This window comes from Scyliorhinus torazame, chromosome 11 (assembly GCF_047496885.1).
Source record: "Scyliorhinus torazame isolate Kashiwa2021f chromosome 11, sScyTor2.1, whole genome shotgun sequence".
NCBI classification, from domain to species: domain Eukaryota; kingdom Metazoa; phylum Chordata; class Chondrichthyes; order Carcharhiniformes; family Scyliorhinidae; genus Scyliorhinus; species Scyliorhinus torazame.
In genome coordinates this window covers 164,844,684-164,867,825 of record NC_092717.1, presented here as the reverse complement: position 1 = coordinate 164,867,825, position 23,142 = coordinate 164,844,684, and the positions used below count along the sequence as shown (strand labels likewise).

Sequence of the window (23,142 nt, the reverse complement as noted above, 5' to 3'; positions counted from 1 at the left end):
AGTTACATAGGTCCGAGATTGACAAAGAAGTCAAAGAGTACAGGGAATAGACTGGACAGTAGAGTTGAGGCCACAAACAAATCAGCCATCGTCTTATTAAAGGGCGTAGAGGTTGGAGGGGCCATGCAGCCTACCTTGGCTCCTAAATCATATGTTCATATCCTAGGTCAGAGGCATTTGTTTATTACTGGTGAGAAAACATGTTCATCTTCGGTAAGATATAGGAAATTCCCCGAAACTGCATGCCCAACTGGGACTGCAGGGCCATGGGAATCTCACTGGAACAATGGTTAAATCTCCACCTCCTCTTTCTGATGGCTGTGGTAAGGTAATCCATTAAGAATCACATGGGCTGCCCACCAAAGGGTGAATATTTAGGATTCACACCTTAGAAAACTTTTGACAAAGAGGATAAGGAACAAATCGTGAATGGGGGTTGAATTTTAGCACTGTGAAAAATTTAGATTTAGGCCCAGGTATGGGTGGTTAAAGCTGAAATTCTGAAGAACATGTGTACTGAAGCAGACCAGGGAAGAACGCAGCCAGCAGCCACCCTCAGAGAAAACAAGTGCTGTGTCAGCAAGGTTTTGATACAAGTCTTGGTTTTTCCAGTCTTGAGTGAGAGAGGGAGAAGCCTGTGAAATACCTCCCAGTAGCAACAGTGGATGTTTCTGGAATTTTTATAGAGAAAATCTATAAGGACTGTTGCCTAAAAGGGGGTTTTAGATTTGAGTTTAACTAAACAGAAAACTTCTGAGAAAAATTTGAAGAACTATTACTACCTGTGTAAATATAATCTTGTGTGTTTAAGTTTTCTTTTTTTTAAGAACCGTTTAAATTTAATATTTAAAATGTCCTAAATTTGGTTCAAAATTCTTGCTCCTGACTTCAACACACATACCTTTTCAAATAAAATACATATTGTAAATCAATGTGATAGTTTGTCCAACCATCCCTTTGTGATTTGGCAACCCAGGAATTACCACCTGCCATATAATAATGCCTGGCTTAGGTCTTTAAATAACTTCCTTTTATGTCATTATCATATCTTCAGGGATAACAAAGAGTCACCTTCTTTGATACTGCAGGAAAGTTTCTTTTTGTTCGAAAGTCACAGCTAGACCTGGCTTCAGTCACTTTAAAGTCTTTGTCCAGATTTTTTTTAATTTTAGGAAGTGGCTGTAATGATATGACTATATATCAAAACTATATAATGAGGTCTTAGCTCCATTACAATCTTATTATAACAACATTTGAGAAGAAGTCAGTTGCATCAAAATTTCAGCCTTGCAGTCTATAATCATTATCATTTTTAAACATGTTCATAAAGCTAAAATGTAACTTAGCCACTGGTGGCAATTCAAACAAGGGATTTCCAGCTGCTGGCAGGATTCCAGTGGCACAATATATGAGCCAAACAGATTTTCAGCTTCAGTAATAGATCCATAGCCAGGTCTGGATATAACTCATGCCCTGCTCAAAAGCTAGTGAAGGTAATCCGCTATGAACTGCCACTGGATAAGAGGATAGTAAATCTTGAGGTATTTTTCACTTTTTAAAATATTGTTCAAAGTAAAGCTCGGGATTGCTTGTCTCCCTCATAAATGGAATGGGCTTGGGAACCTGAATTGTAGCTCCAGTATACAGGAGGTTGAGAGTAGTGTGGTCATGAGTAAGGTTTCAAAGTTGCAGGAGTGTACCAGCAGGCAGGAAGGTGGTTTAAAGTATGTCTTCTTCAATGCCAGGAGCATCCGGAATAAGGTGGGTGAACTTGCGGCATGGGTTGGTACCTGGGACTTCGATGTTGTGGCCACTTCGGAGACATGGATAGAGCAGGGACAAGAATGGTTGTTGCAGGTGCCGGGGTTTAGATATTTCAGTAAGCTCAGGGAAGGCGGTAAAAGAGGGGGAGGGGTGGCATTGTTAGTCAAGTTCAGTATTACGGTGGCAGAAAGGATGTTTGATGAGGACTCGTCTACTGAGGTAGCATGGGCTGAGGTTAGAAACAGGAAAGGAGAGGTCACCCTGTTAGGGGTTTTCTATAGGCCTTCAAAAAGTTCCAGAGATGTAGAGGAAAGGATTGCAAAGATGATTCTGGATAGGAGCGAAAGCAACAGGGTAGTTGTTATGGGGGACTTTAACTTTCCAAATATTGACTGGAAACGCTATAGTTTGAGTACTTTAGATGGGTCCACTTTTGTCCAATGTGTGCAGGAGGGTTTCCTGACACAGTACGTAGATAGGCTAACGAGAGGCGAGGCTATATTGGATTTGGTACTGGGTAATGAACCAGGACAGGTGTTAGATTTGGAGGTAGGTGAGCACTTTGGTGATAGTGACCACAATTCGATTACATTTACTTTAGTGATGGAAAGGGATAGGTATTACCGCAGGGCAAGAGTTATATCTGGGGGATAGGCAATTATGATGCGATGAGGCAAGACTTAGGATGCATCGGATGGGGAGGAAAACTGCAGGGGATGGGCACAATGGAAATGTGGAGCTTGTTCAAGGAACAGCTACTGCTTGTCCTTGATACGTATGAACCTGTCAGGCAGGGAGGAAGTGGTGGAGCAAAGGAAACTGTGTTTTGCTTAAGCAGTCGAAACACTTGTCAAGAGGAAGAAGGAGGCTTATGTAAAGATGAGACATGAAGGTTCAGTTAGGGCGTTCAAACGTTACAAGTTAGCTAGGAAAGACCGAAAGAGAGAGCTAAGAAGATCCAGGAGGGGACATGAGAAGTCTTTGGCAGGTAGGATCAAGGATAACCCTAAAGCTTTCTATAGATATGTCAGGAATAAACGAATGACTAGGGTAAGAGTAGGGCCAGTCAAGGACAGTAGTGGGAAGTTGTGCTTGGAGTCCGAGGAGATAGGAGAGGTGCTAAATGAATATTTTTCATCAGTATTCACACAGGAAAAAGACAATGTTGTCGAGGAGAACACTGAGATTCAGGCTATTAGACTAGAAGGGCTTGAGGTTCAGAAGGAGGAGGTGTTAGCAATTCTGGAAAGTGTGAAAATAGGTAAGTCCCCTGGGCCGGATGGGATTTATCCTAGGATTCTCTGGGAAGCTAGGGAGGAGATTGCTGAGCCTTTGGCTTTGATCTTTAAGTCATCTTTGTCTACAGGAATAGTGCCAGAAGACTGGAGGATAGCAAATGTTGTCCCCTTGTTCAAGAAGGGGAGTAGAGACAACCCAGGTAACTATAGAACAGTGAGCTTTACTTCTGTTGTGGGCAAAATCTTGGAAAGGTTTATAAGAGATAGGATGTATAATCATCTGGAAAGGAATAATTTGATTAGAGATAGTCAACACGGTTTTGTGAAGGGTAGGTCGAGCCTCACAAACCTTATTGAGTTCTTTGAGAAAGTGACCAAACAGGTGGATGAGGATAAAGCAGTTGATGTGGTGTATATGGATTTCAGTAAAGCGTTTGATAAGGTTCCCCATGGTAGGCTACTATAGAAAATACGGAGGCATGGGTGATTTAGCAGTTTGGATCAGAAATTGGCTAGCTGGAAGAAGACAAAGGGTGGTGGTTGATGGGAAATGTTCAGACTGGAGTCCAGTTACTAGTGGTGTACCACAAGGATCTGTTTTGGGGCCACTGCTGTTTGTCATTTTTATAAATGACCTGGAGGAAGGCGTAGAAGGATGGGTTAGTAAATTTGCAGATTACACTAAAGTCGGTGGAATTGTGGACAGTGCGGAAGGATGTTACAAGTTGCAGAGGGACATAGATAAGCTGCAGCGCTGGGCTGAGAGGTGGCAAATGGAGTTTAATGTAGAAAGTGTGAGGTGATTCATTTTGGAAGGAATAACAGGAAGACAGAGTACTGGGCTAATGGTAAGATTCTTGGCAGTGTGGATGAGCAGAGAGATCTCGGTGTCCATGTACATAGATCCCTGAAAGTTGCCACCCAGGTTGAGAGGGTTGTTAAGGCGTACGGTGTGTTAGCTTTTATTGGTAGAGGGATTGAGTTTCGGAGCCATGAGGTCATGTTGCAGCTGTACAAAACTCTGGTGCAGCCGCATTTGGAGTATTGCGTGCAATTCTGGTCACCGCATTATAGGAAGGATGTGGAAGCATTGGAAAGGGTGCAGAGGAGATTTACCAGAATGTTGCTGGTATGGAGGGAAGATCTTATGAGGAAAGGCTGAGGGACTTGAGGCCGATTTCGTTAAAGAGAAGAAAGTTAAGAGGTGACTTAATTGAGGCATACAAGATGATCAGAGGATTGGATAGGGTGGACAGTGAGAGCCTTTTTCCTCAGATGGTGATGTCTAGCACGAGGGGACATAGCTTTAAAGTGATGGGAGATAGATATAAGACAGATGTCAGAGGTAGGTTCTTTACTCAGAGAGTAGTAAGGGCGTGGAATGCCCTGCCTGCAACAGTAGTGGACTCGCCAACACTAAGGGCATCCAAATGGTCATTGGATAGACATATGGACGATAAGGGAATAGTGTAGATGGGCTTTAGAGTGGTTTCACAGGTCGGCGCAACATCGAGGGCCGAAGGGCCTGTACTGCGCTGTAATTGTCTATGTTCTATACGGGGCTGTTTAGCACAGGGCTAAATCGCTGGCTTTGAAAGCAGACCAAGGCTGGCCAGCAGCACGGTTCAATTCCCGTAACAGCCTCCCCGAACAGGCGCCGGAATGTGGCGACTAGGGGCTTTTCACAGTAACTTCATTTGAAGCCTACTTGTGACAATAAGCAATTTTCATTTTTCATGTTCTATAAAACTTATGAAATGTGTAGTGTTCCATTTATACACATAAGTCAGTTTAAGTCTTTAGTTGAATTGCTGTAAACTTTTGACCTTGACTTTTAATTTTGGGTGTTGGGATGAAAATAACAATTTCTGTCAAGGGCAGAATAGATTGATATATTCTGAATATGAACAATAACGAACAGGAAAAGGTCTACTAGTTCATCAATCCTGTTCCACCTGACTGTAATGCCTTAAGAATCACAGTACATATCCCACCCTATCCCACCCAAAAGCTATGTAATAATAGGGTTGGTTTATAGGGAGCTCCGTAGTCTCCACGCCCAACTCCCTGGCTAAAAGGTTGGAATAGAGGGAGGCTGCCACACATCAATTTAACTCCGGAAGCAGTGTTAGTTGCTTTAACTTCCACTCCTGTTTCGTGCGGTATTTCCACCTTAACGTGCTGCCAGCGAATCTGATTGAACAGTGGCCACTCCTGAGACTGTAGGCAGTCCCAGCATACGTAGGAGGCCAGGTAAGTCTGGGCTTGTGACTCAGTGAGGAGGGGTGAGGGGAATGGCGATGCTGTGTTCAAGAGCCAAGGGGAGGGTTAAGGGAGAAAATAACCTGGGAGGAAGTGCCGGGGGTGATGGAATTGGAGGCGGTGTGCAGAGGCAGGGGGATGAAACCCTTAAGTGGTCATTTAAGGGCCTCATTAGGCTCCAGGGTGGAACAGCTCCAATGCACCCACTAAAATTTCAGACAAATCAGGGCAGATGGTGTGCTGGTCTCCCACCTGTAGGGCCCCCACCTTCAAAACCATCAACACGGAGCTTAAAATCCAAACCACAATGATCTTGTAGTCAACAATTTGCATTTAAACAATCTCCTTGAATAGAAAAATGACTCGAGGTTCCAAGCAGAATCATGGTCAGACAATAAGAAACAGTGCTGATCCAGAGAAGGCAAAATCAATAATTACTAAAAGGTTGGTTATAGAGATGGACTTTAAATATGGTCTCAAAGAAATTGAGGCAGACAAGCAAAGAGATTACTAATAGAAGAGATATTTAAGTCAATCAGGAGAAATGAATGTCATTGGCCACACCAGCATTTATTGCCCATCCCTAATTGTCCTTGCGAAGTTGAGCAACATTTTTGAACCGTTGCCATACATGTGGTCTTTAAGGTGGTGGATGGGCTGCTTTGTCCTGGATAATACTGAGCTTCTTGAGTGTTTGGAACTGCATTCAGTAAGGGAATAGTATTCCATCACACACCAGACTTGTGCCTTTCAGATGATGAGCAGACTTTGGGGAGTCAAAAGGCGAGTTATTAACTGCAGAATTCCTAGCTTCTACCTGCTCTTGAGACCACAGTATTTATGTGGCTTGTCCAGTTAAGTTTCTGGTCAATGGCAACCACCAGGGTGTTGATAGTGGGGGATTCAGCAATGGTAATGCTATCGAATGTCAAGGGGAGACGGTTTAGATTCTGTCTTATTTGAGATGGTACTTGATGGCTCAAATGTCATTTACCACTTATCGGCATGACTCTGAATGTGGCGTGAATTGAATTGCTGAAGACTGGTATCTATAAAGTTGGACTCCTCAAGATGAGGCCAAGATTGACGTGAGACAAAGATCAAAACTCACTGCAGTTTCTCTACACCAGAGGAAATAGCTTCTTTATATCCAGCACATCGAATCCTTTACTCATTTTAAACACCAATTAACTTCAACATTCTAAAGTTAAGAGAATTAAAACCAACCACGCACACCACTGCTTCAAATGTACCTCTCAGACTATGCTGATTCGGCACAGACAGACAGCATTGAATATCCGCACAACATTCTCCAATAAAGACACCCATGCAGGCTGCACAAGCAGTCTGTGCCCAGGGAGAAGCCTGTGTCGCACAGCTTGAAGTGGCACAACATGTACAGGTTTTTTCCATCAATATATATTTCTCAAACCTGAACTGATGTCATATTCAATTTTTTCTATGTATTATATGTAGCAACTTAAATCTATGTTGGAATCTCATGAAAAAGTATTTAACGTGAATTATATGAGCACAATTTAAAATTCAAATGCATTATTAATGCATACCTTCTCTGGCTTACTTAAATGAAAGATCTTTAGAATAGTCTATAAGTCAATGCCCATTACTATAGTCTGTTAATGATGGAACCAACTTTGTTAGATGCAAAGAATATCTCATTGTAATAGACTCCGTTTGCAGCTTCAGTAATTGATTTCATTTGTGCCAGCACTCAAAAATATTTATTAATTGGTGGGTGTAAACTCTGAAATCAGGATTGATGGTGTCTGACTCCACTCCCAACAAACTTTTGAATTTCATCTGTTAAGCTTTTCAGATTGTATGATTGTGGCTTACCTCAATATTTGTAACATTTTGTATTCATACAGGCAGTCTTTGGATTTACAAAACAATTATTGAAAACCACGTTGTAAGTCAAAACATTGTACGTCAGAACCAATTTTCCCATCGGAACAATGGATGGGATTCTCCGATCCCCAGCCACGTATTTCTCGGCGATGTGCTATTCGTGGTGGGATTCTATCTTCCCGCTGCTTGTCAATGGAATTTCCCATTGAAACCATCCCACACCGCCAAGAAACCCGCTGGTGGAGGTGCGCTGCCAGCGGGAACAGAGAATCCCGATGACTGAAGAATTCCACTGAAGGTTATAAATGGTGGGCGGGATTCTCTGATCCTGAGGCTAAGTGTTGACGTTGCCGTAAACAGGCCCCCAGGGTCAGTGATCCTGCACCTCACAGGGGGCCAGCACGGCACTGGACCGACTCACGCAGCTCCAGCCGCCGATACTGGCGTCAAACGGGCGCCGCGGGTCTGCGCAAGCACGCTGCGACCGGCGCAAACTCGTGCATGCGCGCTAGTTGTCTTCTCCGCACCGGCAACATGGTGGAGAGCTACAGGGGCCCGGCACGGATAAAATAGGCCCCCATTAGGAGAAGCCGGCCCGCCGATCGGTAGGCTCCAATCGCGGGCCAGGCCACGGTGGAGGACCCCCCCCCCCCCCCCGGGTCGGATCCCCCCCCCCCCTACCAGGCCGCCCCGCAGGGTGAACGCCGAGGACCCGCCGGGTAGGACCACACGTGAATGGCGCCGCCGGGACTTGGCCTATCTCGGCGGCCACTCGGCCCAATGCACGCGGAGAATCGACGGGGGGGGGGGGGGGGGGGGGGCGCGTAGAGTGACCCCCGACCGGAGAATCGGTGGACCGGCATCGGAGCAGCGTCCTGTGAATCGCGCCCCCCCACCCACCGATTCTCCAACCCGGCCCGGGGATGGAGAATCCCGCCCAGTTTGGTTCCTGAACCAAGTCCAGAAATCATTCATTTGATGCCCAACAGTGTTAATTTCTTGCAACTCTTGCCATTTCAAGTCACTGAGGTGACTTAATACCTGCACGCCTTAACACAGGTTCTTCAAATAGTATGGGGGATATAACAAAACCATCAATCACAGTCAGTTGCCTGTTTAACGTTGAGTTAAATATCTCATTGTAATAGACTCCGTTTGCAGCTCCAGTAATTGATTTCATTTGTGCCAGCACTCAAAAATATTCATTAATTGGTGGGTGTAAACTCTGAAACCAAGATTTAAAATTAAAAAGAAAAAAAAAATTTAGTAACCCAATTCATTTTTTCCAATTAAGGGCAATTTAGCATGGCCAATCCACATAGCCTGCATATCTTTGGGTTGTGGGGGCGAAACCCACGAAAACATGGGGAGAATGTGAAACTCCACACGGATAGCGACCCAGAGCCGGGATCTAACCTGGGACCTCAGCGCCGTGAGGCAGCAGGGCTAATCCACTGCGCCACCATGCTGCCCTTGAAATCAGAATTGATGGTGTCTGGCTCAGAGTTTGGGTATTTTTGTACATACATGATTTGGAGGAAAATGTAGCCGGTCTGATTAGAAAGTTCGCAGATGACACCAAGGTTGGTGGAGTGGCAGATAGTGTTAAGAATTGTCAGAAGATACAGCAGGACCTGGGTAGGTTGGAGAATTGGGCAGAGAAATGGCAAATGGAGTTTAACCCGGACAAATATGAGGTAATGCATTTTGGTAGGTCTAACATAGAGGGGAAATATACTGTAAATGGCAAAACTCTTAGGAATGTAGAAAATCAGAGAGATCTGGGCGTGCATGCCCACAGATCTTTGAAGGTGGCAACACAAGTGGACAAGGTAGTCAAGAAAGCATACGGAATGCTTGCCTTCATTGAATGGGGCATCGAGTATAAAAATTGGCAAGTCATGCTACAGTTGTATAGAACCTTGGTAAGGCCGCATTTGGAATTTTGCGGACAATTTTGGTCGCCAGACTACCAGAAGGATGTGGAGGCTTTGAAAAGGGTGCAGAGGAAGTTTACCAGGATATTGCCTGGTCTGGAGGGTGTTAGATATGTGGAGAGGCTGAATAGACTCAGACTGTTTTCATTAGAAAGACGGAGGTTGAGGGGTGACCTGATAGAGGTCTACAAAATTATGAGGGGCATGGATAGAGTGGATGGGCAGGCACTCTTTCCCAGGTGGAGGGTTCAGTCATCAGGGGGCATAGATTTAAGGTACATGGGGCAAAGTTTAGAGGAGATGTGCGAGGCAGGTTTTTTACGCAAAGGGTGGTGAGTGTCTGGAACGCATTGCCAGGGGAGGTTTTTGAAGCAGATACATTAACACCTTTCAAAAGGCATCTTGACATACACATGGATAGAATGGGTATAGAGGGACACGGCACAAGGAAGTGCTGAGGGTTTTGGCGGGTATTGTGACCAGTACAGGCTTGGAGGGCCGAAGGACCTGTTCCTCTGCTGTATTGTTCTTTGTTCTATTGTGTGCAGTTTTGGTCTCCTAGTTTGAGGAAGGACATTCTTGCTATTGAGGTTGTCCAGCAAAGGGTCACCAGACGAATTCCCTGGATGGCAGGACTGATATATGAAGAAAGCATAGATCGACTGGGCTTGTACTGACTGGAGTTTAGAAGAATGAGGGGGCATCTCATAGAAACACATAAAATCCTGATGGGACTGGACAGGCGAGATGCAGGAAGAATTGTTCCCAATGCTGGGGCCATCCAGAACTAGGGGTCACCGCCTTAGCATAGGGATAAGCCATTTAGGACTGAGATGAGGAAGAACTTTTTCTCTCAGCGAGTTATGAACTTGTGGAATTCTCTACCACAGAAAGCTGTCGGGCCCAGTTTGTTGGATATATTCAAGAGAGAGCTGGACATGGCCCTTGTGGCTAAAGAGATTAAGGGGTATGGAGAGAAAGTGGGATGGGATACTGAACTTACATGATCAGCCATGATCATATTGAATGGTGGTGCAGGCTCGAAGAGCCGAATGGCCTAGTCCTGCACCTATTTTCTATGTTTCTATGTTATGGACATCCATGGCCTGTGACTGACCAAAATAGAGAAGGCTCATCTGGCAAGGCATCAAATATATCAAGAGACTTCATCAGGGACATGCAGAGCAAAGTCAAAGCATTGGAGGGAGCACACAATTCTCCAAATAACCCATTTATCCAATCCTTCATATACCACCTGCCCCATATGTGGCAGAGTCAACAGAGGTACATTGGTCCTGAGATGGCTGATACGTCCAATTGAACCAGAATGGAAGCAAGTCATCCCCAATCCCAAGGGACTATCTCAGAAGAAGACAAGTTATTTTGGATGAAGGATCAGGACCAAGTTGACAAGCACCAGCGCAGAGTAAGAGTTGTTGCTCGCAGAACCCATCTCTGCTTGAGCAACAGAGCTGTAGATTGCAATTGGCCACCCCCAGCACACACGTCTACGGGCAGGCAATAAGCTTCCCCATCATGTCTGAACACCAGTAGCTCAGGAGTCTCACTCTCAAATCAGATGGAAAGGACATTTGCAACCTGGCAGAACAAGATCTGCTGCCAAGTAGATCTGGTGGCCACACTTTACCAGTGGTTATCAAAGGCACCACCACCCTCTTCTCCCTTGCCTTGGGACCATTCCAGGTCTCTTCCAAAAGATATTCCGAAGCCCAATAGGCTGCCCACAAATGCTGATGGATTATTTATTTGTCAGAGGCATCAATTATGTCAACTTTTCCAGCAATCATGGCAGCCAGAATGAGCAACCACTTGGGGGTTGTGGCTCTGGCTGCTCCTATAGTTGCTAGGCTGCAGCAACTGTTCATCTTCTGGGGAGGACACTGCAGGGATCTGGAGATTCTTCCTTCCATCTCAGCTCCCACCTGCATGACTCATGCCAGAAGTAAACATTGACTTAAGTATCACCTCACTAACAATCCAATAACACAAACAGCAGGAAATATTTTGCAGGTTAAGGGGATTATGTTGTGCTATACGTGCACCTGAAATAGGTTTAATTTAGGCATTTACCAAATTAAACTGAATCACAATGTTATGGGCGAGGCGTTTTCAGAACCCCAAGATGTATCATGGAGTTCAACCAACCTCTCCCTTTAATGGATTTGTTGCTTTTCCGAGCACACAACTTTTTTCCCAGGTGTGGGGTTACAATTATGGACACACGGGTTTTTAAACACAAAACACTGTTTATTCCATGAACTCAACTTAACATCTTAAATAAACATTGGATCTCTTAGCACCCCTTACTTCAAAGATAACTCAGAAAATATTGCAACAGTACATAATTCCTTAAAATATTCCTTCAAACTTCCAAGAGACTTAACACCTTTAAACAGTATCACATCAGGTTAAACGCTTCACTATTATAAGTATAAATCACCCCAAATGATCCAGAGATAGTCTTTCATGGGAGAGATCCAGCTCACTGCAAAACACAGACACACACCCAGCTCTTTTCAAAACTGAAACTTCAAAATCTGCAAAACTAAACTACAAAATGGCTGACCTGACCTCAGCCCCACCCACTCTCTGACATCACTGTTTTCTTAAAGCTACATTGCTTAAACATCCATGTCTTAAAAGTACTCTCACATGACACCTCCCCACAAGAAAAAAAAACCATCAACTTCAAGATGGTTTCATTTTTCACTTTTGCACCATCCACTAAGAAATGTACACATTAAATATACCATTTCATTTTTTTAAAAAAAAACACATGCAAACAGGTATAACAATATAGTCCATTTTTATTTGTTCTTCCTCCAACCGAAAACCTTCTCGATTGACAGTCTCTTTGAACAAAGTCTCTGCACGATCCATCCATTCCTCGACTCCTCGGCATTTCCCTTTAGAATCAGATACTTTAGTTCAATCTGACCCCAAGCCCCTTGCAATTCTCCAATACAGGAACATTGGTTACCACAGCTTTCAGGCAGTCAAATGCCTGTTGAAAGTCTGCTGTCCATTGAACTTTTTTACGTTTCTTCAGCAATTCCATCAGTGGAGTAATCACGCCACAAAACCTTTGCACAACTGTTCGATCAAATTCATTCATGCTAAGAAATCGCATTATTTCCCTTCGTCTTGAGGATAACGGAAACTCCGCAAGGAAAGTGATTTGGGCTTCTTCAAATTCACTTTTGGCTAGGTTCATCACCAAACCCGCCACCTGAAGTCGATCAAAGAACTCCACACAATATTTTAAATGTTCTTTCCATGTCTGGAAGTTGAAAATAAAAGCAGATTGTCCCAATTTCTCAATGCAATCCCTCAAGCATGGGATAGGATAAGAGTCCGTTCTTGTAACTGCATTCACCTTTCGATAGTCCACACACAACCGTCTGGTTTAGGTACCATCACTATAGGTGAGCTCCATTGGCTGCAACCCACTTCAATTATGCCATTCTTCAGCATTCTCTCAATCTCTCTGTTAACCTGTGCCAATTTTAAAGGATTAAGTCTATATGGATGTTGTTTGATAGGAACAGCAGTTCCTGCTTCTACATCATGTATAGCCATTTTAGTACTTCCCAATTTATCTCTACAAACTTGCCCATGTGATATCAATAACTCTTTCAGGTCAGTTTGTTTTTCCTCTGGAAGGTAACTTAACAATTCATCCCAATTTTTAAGAACATCCTCATTTTCCAATTTAATTTGAGGTATGTCAAATTCACAGTCATCTGGATTTGGTTCGTCACTTTGAGTTAGACTCCTTAAAACCTCCTTTTCCTCTCCTTCCCTTTCAAAGTACCTTTTAAGCATATTCACATGACACACTCGGTGAGTCTTCCTTCCATCTGGTGTTTTTACAACATAATTCACCTCACTTAATTTCCTTTCAATCTTATACGGTCCACAAAACCCAGCTTTTAAAGGCTCCCCTACCACTGGTAACAACACTAAAACTTTATCCCCACTGGTAAAACTACGAACTTTGGATTTCTTGTCCGCTATCCGTTTCATCACATTTTGTGCAACTTTCAAATGTTGTCTAGCCAATTCACCTGCTCTATTTAATCGTTCCCTAAAATTTGACACGTAATCCAACAGTGTAATTTCTGATTTCTCACCCACCAATTTTTCCTGAATCAATTTAAGTGGTCCTCTTAGCTCATGACCAAAAATTAGTTCAAAAGGATTAAATTTGGTAGACTCATTAGGAGCATCCTAATTGCAAACAATACGGATGGGATTCCTTTATCCCAATCCTCTGGATAATCTTGACAATACGCCCGCAACATTGTCTTTAATGTCTGATGCCACCTTTCTTACGCTCCCTGTGATTCTGGATGGTACGCAGTTGATTTAAATTGTTGTATTCCTAAGCTATCCATAACTTCTTTGAATAACTTTGAAGTAAAATTTGTTCCTTGATCCGATTGAATTTCTGTGGATAGTCCATATCGAGTAAAGAATTTAAGTAACTCCTCCACAATCCTTTTAGCTGTAATATTACGTACTGGAATGGCCTCTGGAAACCTAGTAGAAACATCCATTATAGTCAAACGATATTGATTCCCAGTTTTTGTTTAGGAAGCGGTCCTACACAATCGATTAGGACCCTGGTAAAAGGTTCCTCAAATGCTGGAATGGGTATTAAGGGCACTGGTTATATCATTGCTTGAGGTTTCCCTATCACTTGAATGTGTGACATGATTGACAAAATTTAACTACATCTTTATGTAGTCCAGGCCAATAAAAATGTTTCTGGATTTTAGCTTGAGTTTTCCTTATTCCCAAATGACCTCCCATTGGTACCTCATGTGCAACTCGCAACACCTCCTTTCTATATCCTACCGGCAATACTACTTGATGAACTTCTGCCCACTTTTCATCCACCTGCATATGTACAGGTCTCCATTTTCTCATCAAGACATCATTTTTACGGTAATAACACTCTGGTACACTCTCAGATTCCTCTTCCGTATATGCTTTCTGATATATCTGTTTTATTTCTACATCTTTCTGTTGTAACTCCACCAATTTTCCTGAACTAAAAATATCCGCCTCACCCTCCACCTGTTCTTGTTCTTTTTCAACCATCTGATCAAAAATCATTTCTGATAATTGCACTTCTAACTTAACCTTCACTCTTTGATTTCTCCTCTGGTCTTAACCTGTGACTTTGCGACCTTGTTACTACACAATCCAGAAAAATCCCAGGATATTCGTCCTTCAACACTTCAGTTGTCTGATTTTCCACTGGCTTATCAACCACAGTTGGCATCACTCCCATCTGCGATCCAGCTATATCATTACCCAAGATAAACTGTATTCCTGGACAAGATAGTTTATCTATTACTCCTACTGCCACTTCACCACTCTTCACTGGACTTTCCAACCTTACCTTATATAATGGAACGCTACTTCTCTCACCCTGAATTCCACATATCATCACCTTTTCTGGCAACATTCCTCCCAAACTACATAATTCCTCATCTCTTACCATCAAAGATTGACTAGCCCCTGTATCTCTTAAAATTGTGGCTTCTTTACCTGCTCCTCCTGATACACATGAGTAAACATTACTCACACAAGTAAATTCTTTAAATACATCTGGCACCTTCTTAACAATTACTTCTTGAACAGGCTGTACAATCGTTTGCACATAGAACATAGAAAAAATACAGCACAGAACAGGCCCTTCTGCCCACGATGTTGTGCCAAAACTTTTTCCTAGATTAATCATAGATTATCATTGAATTTACCATGCAGAAGGAGGCCATTCGGCCCACTGAGTCTGCACCGGCTCTTGGAAAGAGCACCCTACCCAAGGTCAACATCCTTCACTTCCCTTGGGCTATCCTTTCCCATTCTAACAAACCCCACTCTCTTATCCTGTTTTACCACATCAGCCTTCCCAGTGCTTTTCTTCAACCACCATCACTGTGAATTTACATGGCCTAGTTTATTACAGTGAAAACATCTGAAACTTTTCATTTCTTTTCCACCCTCCTGGATTTTTTTAAAAATCCGAGGTACACTCTCTTTATTGTCTCCCATCAGATCACCTTTACCTTTACCACTTGAGTATATCTCATGTCCCCAGTTTCTATCCCTCACCGGCTGAAACTGATGTCGGAAACCAATCTTTGATTTATGAACTAATTCATAATCATCTGCCATTTCCGCTGCTAATCTCGCAGTTTTAACCCTCTGTTCTTCCATACGAGTTCTCACTACATCAGGAATTGAATTTTTAAACTCCTCCAAAAGTACAATTTCTCTGAGAGCTTCATATGTTTGGTCTATTTTCAAAGCCCTTATCCACCTATCAAAATTACTCTGAGCCTTTCAAACTCCATGTAAGTTTGGCCAAATTATTTCCTTAAATTTCTAAACCTTTGTCTGTAAGCTTCAGGCACTAGCTCATGTGCACTTAAGATGGATTTCTTCACCACCTCATACGTTCCAGATACCTCCTTCGGTAGTGATGCAAACACTTCACTAGCTCTACCTACCAGCTTTGTTGAATCAGTAACACCCACATGTCCTGTGGCCATTTCATTTGTTTAGCTACCTTCTCAAATGAAAAGGGCTTCCACTTCCTTCTCTTCAAACCTTGGCAATGCTTGGACATATTTAAATAGATTCCCACCAAGCCTTCGACTATGACGCTCTTTCTCACTATCATCATCACTATCATCCAACTGTACGTTTCCCTTTACATCTGCCAATTTTAACTGATTGTCATGTTTCATGGCCATTTTCTGAAGTTCAAACTCCCTCTCTTCATCTTTTTCCCTGATCTGTATCTCCCTTTCTTTTTCTTTTTGTTCTGCTAGGGCTATTCTTTCTTTTCTCCTTTCTGCTCTCTCCTTTTGTTTTTCCTCTCTCTCTCTTTCTTTTTCCTCTCTCTCTCTCTTTCTCGTTCCTCTCTCTCTCTTTCTTTTTCCTCTCTCTCACTCTCATATGCCAGCCGCTTTAATTCTGTCTCATGTTCCATTTGTTTAATTTGCAACTGAATTTTTGCCATTTCTAATGAGTCAAACTCTATCTCAGGCAACTTTAAATGCTTAACCACCGCCATAATTACCTCACCTTTTCGCATTTTGTCAGGTCATGTTAACTGCAATATTCTTGCCAAATCGAACAGTCTGCTTTTCGTTTCTGTCCGTAAAGTATTACGTGTAACATTCTCCACCCCCAAAAACTCCTGAGCCTCTGAAAGAGCCATTGTTCACAACATTCTCCCCACTTAAACTAAAATACCACACCGGAAAAGCAACAATCCTTCACTGTCTTTAATTTCACAAAAGCCAATCCAATAGATAGATTTTTATCCCCTTCGAGCCCCCAATTGTTATGGGCGAGGCGTTTTCAGAACCCCAAAATGTATCATGGAGTTCAACCATCCTCTCCCTTTAATGGATTTGTTGCTTTTCCGAGCACACGGATTTTTTCCGAGGTGTGGGATTACAATTATGGACACGTGGGTTTTTAAATACAAAACACTGTTTATTCCATGAACTCAACGGAACATCTCAAATAAACATTGGATCTCTTAACACCCCTTACTTCAAAGATAACTCAGAAAATATTGCAACAGTACATAATTCCTTAAAATGTTCCTTCAAACTTCCAAGAGACTTAACACCTTTAAACAGTATCACAGCAGGTTAAAGGCTTCACTATTATAAGTACAAATCACCCCAAATGATCCAGAGATAGTCTTTCATGGGAGAGATCCAGCTCACTGCAAAACACAGACACACACCCAGCTCTTTTCAAAACTGAAAATTCAAAATCTGCAAAACTAAACTGCAAAATGGCTGACCTGACCTCAGCCCCACCCACTCTCTGACATCACTGTTTTCTTAAAGGTACATTGCTTAAACATCCATGTCTTAAAAGTACTCTCACATGACAATAATAATAATAATCTTTATTGTTGCAAGTAAGCTTACATTAACACTGCAATGAAGTTACTGTGAAAATCCCGTAGTCGCCACACTCCGGTGCCTGTTCGGGTACACTGAGGATGAATTCAGAATGTCCAAATTACCTAACAGCTCGTCCTTCGGGAATTGTGGAAGGAAACCGGAGCACCCGGAGGAAACTAGCAGACACTAGGAGAACGTGCAGACTCCGCACAGACAGTGACCCAAGCAGAGAATCGAACTTGGGACCCTGGCATTCTGAAGCAACAGTGCTAACCAGTGAATTTACTCCCTTCCATAAGACCATAAGACATAGGAGTGGAAGTAAGGCCATTCGGCCCATCGAGTCCACTCCACCATTCAATCATGGCTGATTTCAACTCCATTTACCCGCTCTCTCTCCATAGCCCTTAATTCCTTGAGAAATCAAGAATTTATCAACTTCTGTCTTAAAGACACTCAACGTCCCAGCCTCACCGCCCTCTGTGGCAATGAATTCCACAGACCCACCACTCTCTGGCTGAAGAAATTTCTCCTCATCTCTGTTCTAAAGTGACTCCCTTTTATTCTAAGGCTGTGCCCCCGGGTCCTAGTCTCCCCTGCTAATGGAAACAACTTCCCTACATCCACCCTATCTAAGCCATTCATTATCTTGTAAGTTTCTATTAGATCTCCCCTCAACCTCCTGAACTCCAATAAATATAATCCCAGGATCCTCAGACATTCATCGTATGTTAGGCCTACCATTCCTGGGATCATCCGTGTGAATCTCCGCTGGACCCGCTCCAGTGCCAGTATGTCCTTCCTGAGGTGTGGGGCCCAAAATTGCTCACAGTATTCTAAATGGGGCCTAACTAATGCTTTATAAAGCTTCAGAAGTACATCCCTGCTTTTATATTCCAAGCCTCTTGAGATGAATGACAACATTGCATTTGCTTTCTTAATTACGGACTCAACCTGCAAGTTTACCTTTAGAGAATCCTGGACTAGGACTCCCAAGTCCTTTTGCATTCAGCATTATGAATTTTGTCACCGTTTAAAAAATAGTCCATGCCTCTATTCTTTTTTCCAAAGTGCAAGACCTCGCACTTGCCCACGTTGAATTTCATCAGCCATTTCTTGGACCACTCTCCTAAACTGTCTAAATCTTTCTGCAGCCTCCCCACCTCCTCCATACTACCTGCCCCTCCACCTATCTTTGTATCATCGGCAAACTTAGCCAGAATGCCCCCAGTCCCGTCATCTAGATCGTTAATATATAAAGAGAACAGCTGAGGCCCCAACACTGACCCCTGCGGGACACCACTCGTCACCGGTTGCCATTCCGAAAAAGAACCTTTTATCCCAACTCTCTGCCTTCTGCCTGACAGCCAATCGTTAATCCATGTTAGTACCTTGCCTCGAATACCATGGGCCCTTATTTTACTCAGCAGTCTCCCGTGAGGCACCTTATCAAAGGCCTTTTGGAAGTCAAGATAGATAACATCCATTGGCTCTCCTTGGTCTAACCTATTTGTTATCTCTTCAAAGAACTCTAACAGGTTTGTCAGGCACGACCTCACGACCTCCCCTTACTAAATCCATGCTGACTTGTCCTAATCCGACCCTGCACTTCCAAGAATTTAGAAATCTCATCCTTAACAATGGATTCTAGAATCTTGCCAACAACCGAGGTTCGGCTAATTGGCCTATAATTTTCCATCTTTTTCCTTGTTCCCTTCTTGGACAGGGGGGTTACAACAGCGATTTTCCAATCCTCTGGGACTTTCCCTGACTCCAGTGACTTTTGAAAGATTATAACTAACGCCTCCACTATTTCTTCAGCTATCTCCTTTAGAACTCTAGGATGTAGCCCATCTGGGCCTGGGGATTTATCAATTTTTGGACCTCTTCGTTTCTCTAGCACTTTCTCCTTTGTGATGGCTACCATATTCAACTCTGCCCCCTGACTCTCTGGAATTGTTGGGATATTACTCATGTCTTCTACTGTGAAGACTAACGCAAAGTACTTATTCAGTTCCTCAGCTATTTCCTTGTCTCCCATCACAAAATTACCAGCGTCATTTTGGAGCAGCCCAATGTCAACTTTTGCCTCCCGTTTGTTTTTAATGTATTTAAAGAAACTTTTACTATCATTCCTAATGTTACTGGCTAGCCCACCTTCAAATTTGATCCTCTCTTTCCTTATTTCTCTCTTTGTTATCCTCTGTTTGTTTTGTAGTCTTCCCAATCTTATGACTTCCCACTACTCTATGCCACATTATAGGCTTTCGCTTTTGCTTTGATGCATTCCCTAAGTTCCTTTGTCAGCCATGGCTGCCTAATCCCCCCTCTGATAACCTTTCTTTTCTTTGGGATGAACCTCTGTACTGTGTCCTCAATTACTCCCAGAAACTCCTGCCATTGCTGTTCTACTGTCTTTCCCACTAGGCTCTGTTCCCAGTTGATTTTCGTCAGTTCCTCCCTCATGCCCCTGTAGTTACCTTTATTTAACTGTAACACCTTTACATCTGATTCTACCTTCTTTCTTTCAAATTGGAGATTGAATTCGACCACATTATGATCACTGCCTCCTAAGTGCTCCCTTACTTTAAGATCTTTAATCAAGTCTGGCTCATTACATAACACTAAGTCCAGAATGGCCTGTTCCCTCATGGGCTCCATCACAAGCTGTTCCAAAAAGCCCTCCTGTAAACATTCAATGAATTCCCTTTCCTTGGGTCCACTGGCAGCATTATTTACCCAGTCCACCTGCATATTGAAGTCCCCCATGATCACTGTGACCTTGCCTTTCTGACATGCACTTTCTATTTCGTGGTGCATTTTGTGCCCCCGGTCCTGACCACTGTTAGGAGGCCTGTACATAACTCCCATTATGGTTTTTTTGCCTTTGTGGTTCCTCAACTCTACCCACACAGACTCCACATCATCTGACCCTATGTCGTTTAGTGCTATTGATTTAATTTCATTCCTAATTAACAAGGCAACCCCGCCCCCTCTGCCCACCTCTCTGTCTTTTCAATAGGTTGTGAATCCCTGGATGTTTAAATGCCAGTCCTGAACCCCCTGCAACCATGTCTCTGTGATGCCTACCACATCATACCTGCCAGTCACAATCTGGGCCACAAGCTCATCTACCTTGTTCCCTACACTGCGCGCATTTAAATATAGCACCTTTAATTCTCTATTGACCGTCCCTTTTTGTTTTCTTAGTGTGGAGGACCGTGGTTTACTGAGCCTTTCCATACACTGTGTCATATTTTGTGGGATGGGGACAATCGTAACCACTCTTGAGTTTTGTCTGTTCGTGTTTTTTTGTATTCCTAAGCAGCTACGCTCCCCGCTGATTACTTCACCTCTTGGTTCCCTGACTTTCCCTTACCCCCCAATCTTTAGTTTAAAGTCCTATTGACCACCCTATTTACTCTTTTCGCCAGAACACTGGTCCCAGCTCGGTTCAGGTGGAGACCATCCCAACGGTGTAGGTCCCCCCTGTCCCAAAACTGATGCCAGTGTCCCATGAAAAGGAACCCCTCATTCCCACACCATTCTTTCAGCCACGTGTTAACTTCCCTTATTCTTGCCTCCCTATGCCAATTTGCACGTGGCTCGGGCAGTAATCTGGAGATTATGACCCTTGAGGACCTGTTTTTTAATTTGAATCCTAGCTCTTTATAATCTCTAAACAGGTCCTCTTTCCTAGACTTGCCTATATTGTTGGTACCGACATGGACCACAACAACTGGATCCTCCCCCTCCCTCTCCAGTATCCTATCAAGCCGGTCAGAGATGTCCCGCACCCTAGCACAGGGCGGGCAACATACCATGCGGGACTCTTTATCCTGCTCACAAAGGATACTATCTATCCCCCGATAATAGAATCCCCTACAACTACGACTTGCCTATTTACTCCCTCCCCTTGAATGGCCTGTTGAACCATGGTGCCTTGGTCAGCTGATTCATCCTTCCTGCAACCCTGTTCGCCATCCACACAGGGAGCAAGTGCCTCATACCTGTTGGACAGAGTCAAGGGCTGAGGCTCCTGAGTTCCTGACTGCTGGTTCCCTTTACCTGCCTGACTTGCAGTCACACCCTGCTGTCCCTGGCCACTGTCAGGATTTAAACTACTTACTCTGACAGGTGTGACTGCCTCCTGAAACACAGTTTCCAGGTAAGTCTCCCCCTCCCGGATGTGCCTCAGTGTTTGAAGCTCAGACTCCAGCTCATCAACTCTGAGCCGGAGCTCTTCGAGCAGCCAACACTTACTGCAGATGTGGTCGCTGCAGCTCGCAATGGGATCTGCCAGCTCCCACATCAAGCAGCTCAATTCATCACCTGACCAGCCATCACTAATTAATTAATTAGTTTAAGTTAAGTTTATGGTGGGGGCAGCTTCAGACAATCAGACACTAATCTACCCTGCACTTTTAACTGAAAAACAGCACAATTAGATTAACCACTTACCTTTCCTGGTTACCTCACTGCACCAAACTACCAAATTCTCGCTGTCTGTATCTCTCTCACTCCAGCTGTGTCTCCTTGACCTGCGCAATGCTAATAATATAATAATGCTAATAATAATAATATAATATGGCACTTACCTCACACCAATGGATCTTATTATTAGGTTAGAGGAGGAGGGTGGGTGGGAGACACTATACGTGTAGTGTCTCGGGTTTCCTCTCCACCAGAATTTATTGGTTTGTGGGGGGGTGGGCCTTCCCAGAAGTCGAACTTCCGGTTCCCGCCTTATATTAAACAAAAAAAACAGAAAAGAAGAACAGAAACGGGACTAGGTAAGTGTTTTTAAAGGAAAAACTTACCTCCCAGAAATCACTTGCGCACCGCTCCCGCCAGTTTATCTGAGTTATCACTAACTCTGCTCTCCTCCTAAATAACTACATCGACTAGTTATTTAAATCTATAGAATAAATCTCACCTGATCAGACTAGTCATTTCCTGTACCTGTGCCCAATTATAAATAGATTGTTTTTGTCACTGTCCCCATTGAGTCTTGATGATCTTGCATCAGCTTGCATTGGCAACTTTGCATTAATTCAGCGGTATTAATTTTTCATTGGATTGGCTATTTATTTATACATAAATGTATATTCTAGTGTTGAAAGATCTGCTCAAGTCTGTCAAAGCTCCTGTCCTTTCAACAAAACACTGGCTGTTGGTTATTTGCGTGTGACTGCAGCCATTCTGCTGCTTTAATCCATTACATTTGATTTGCTTGATAAAATAAACAGTTTATTTATTCCAATACAAATGTATAAGTGATGAATGCAGCCCAAAGTTGGAATTGATTAGGTTCTCTTATTATTGCAGTCTCCTGGCAGGAGATGGAGGGAATCGACGCACTGCCAATGTCATTGCCAGTGGATTTACAGACTTGTTCATTTTGAACAAAAAGACGCTGAATGAAATTCTGGTGAATTATCCAGATTTCCAAAAGATCCTTAAAAAGAAGGCCAAGTAAGTAAAGAATACTTCAAATAAGATGATAAATATGTTAATGCAGAAATATATAACTGGAAAAATAAAACACCACTTACACATCTACACCTAGTATCCTCACTGTTCCCATGTTTGGAGAGATTACCCCTTCATAGTCATTGATAACACAGGTCACTTTTCCACGTCCCTCTTCATTGCCAAGTTTAAATGGAACACTGAATATGTATTTGTAAATCTAAAACACACAAGAAATCATCCATTTCATTTAACTTATGGCCAAGTCACAAGCCGTGCTTTAGACAACAGATACACAAGCTACATGTGACCTATTGACTTGTCTTGTTTGTCACTGTAATCCTAACTATTCTACCTTGCTAGGTTGTTTATATTGTTATACTTGAGGCTTATTCATAAATAAGCATGGTCCAAGGTGTAGAAAATCAAAATTTCTTTCATGTGACAAGGTGTGCATCTTTAAGACAACTACCCAATAATCATGCATCTCTTCAAAAGTTCATCTGCCTTTATTTCTGTGCTTCTTTGGTAACTTTTTAGTCACCATTTGCATGTCATCTCTTCACACCATCTGCACCTAATTCCATGGGCGGGATTTTCCAGCCATCCCCGTCAATGGGATCTTCCAGTCCA

At 43.1% G+C, this 23,142-nt stretch overlaps 1 protein-coding gene across 1 annotated transcript in view; it reads left to right on the top strand.

The window, feature by feature from the left end:
* cngb3.1 (cyclic nucleotide gated channel subunit beta 3, tandem duplicate 1) overlaps positions 1 to 22,516 on the top strand; it is a 209,128-nt gene extending 186,612 nt beyond the window's left edge. Inside the window, exon 15 of the mRNA XM_072468598.1 lies at positions 22,366 to 22,516. Within this exon, the coding sequence (XP_072324699.1) occupies positions 22,366 to 22,516 (151 nt within the window). The remainder of the gene's footprint in view (positions 1 to 22,365) is intronic.
* Positions 22,517 to 23,142: the final 626 nt, after the last annotated feature.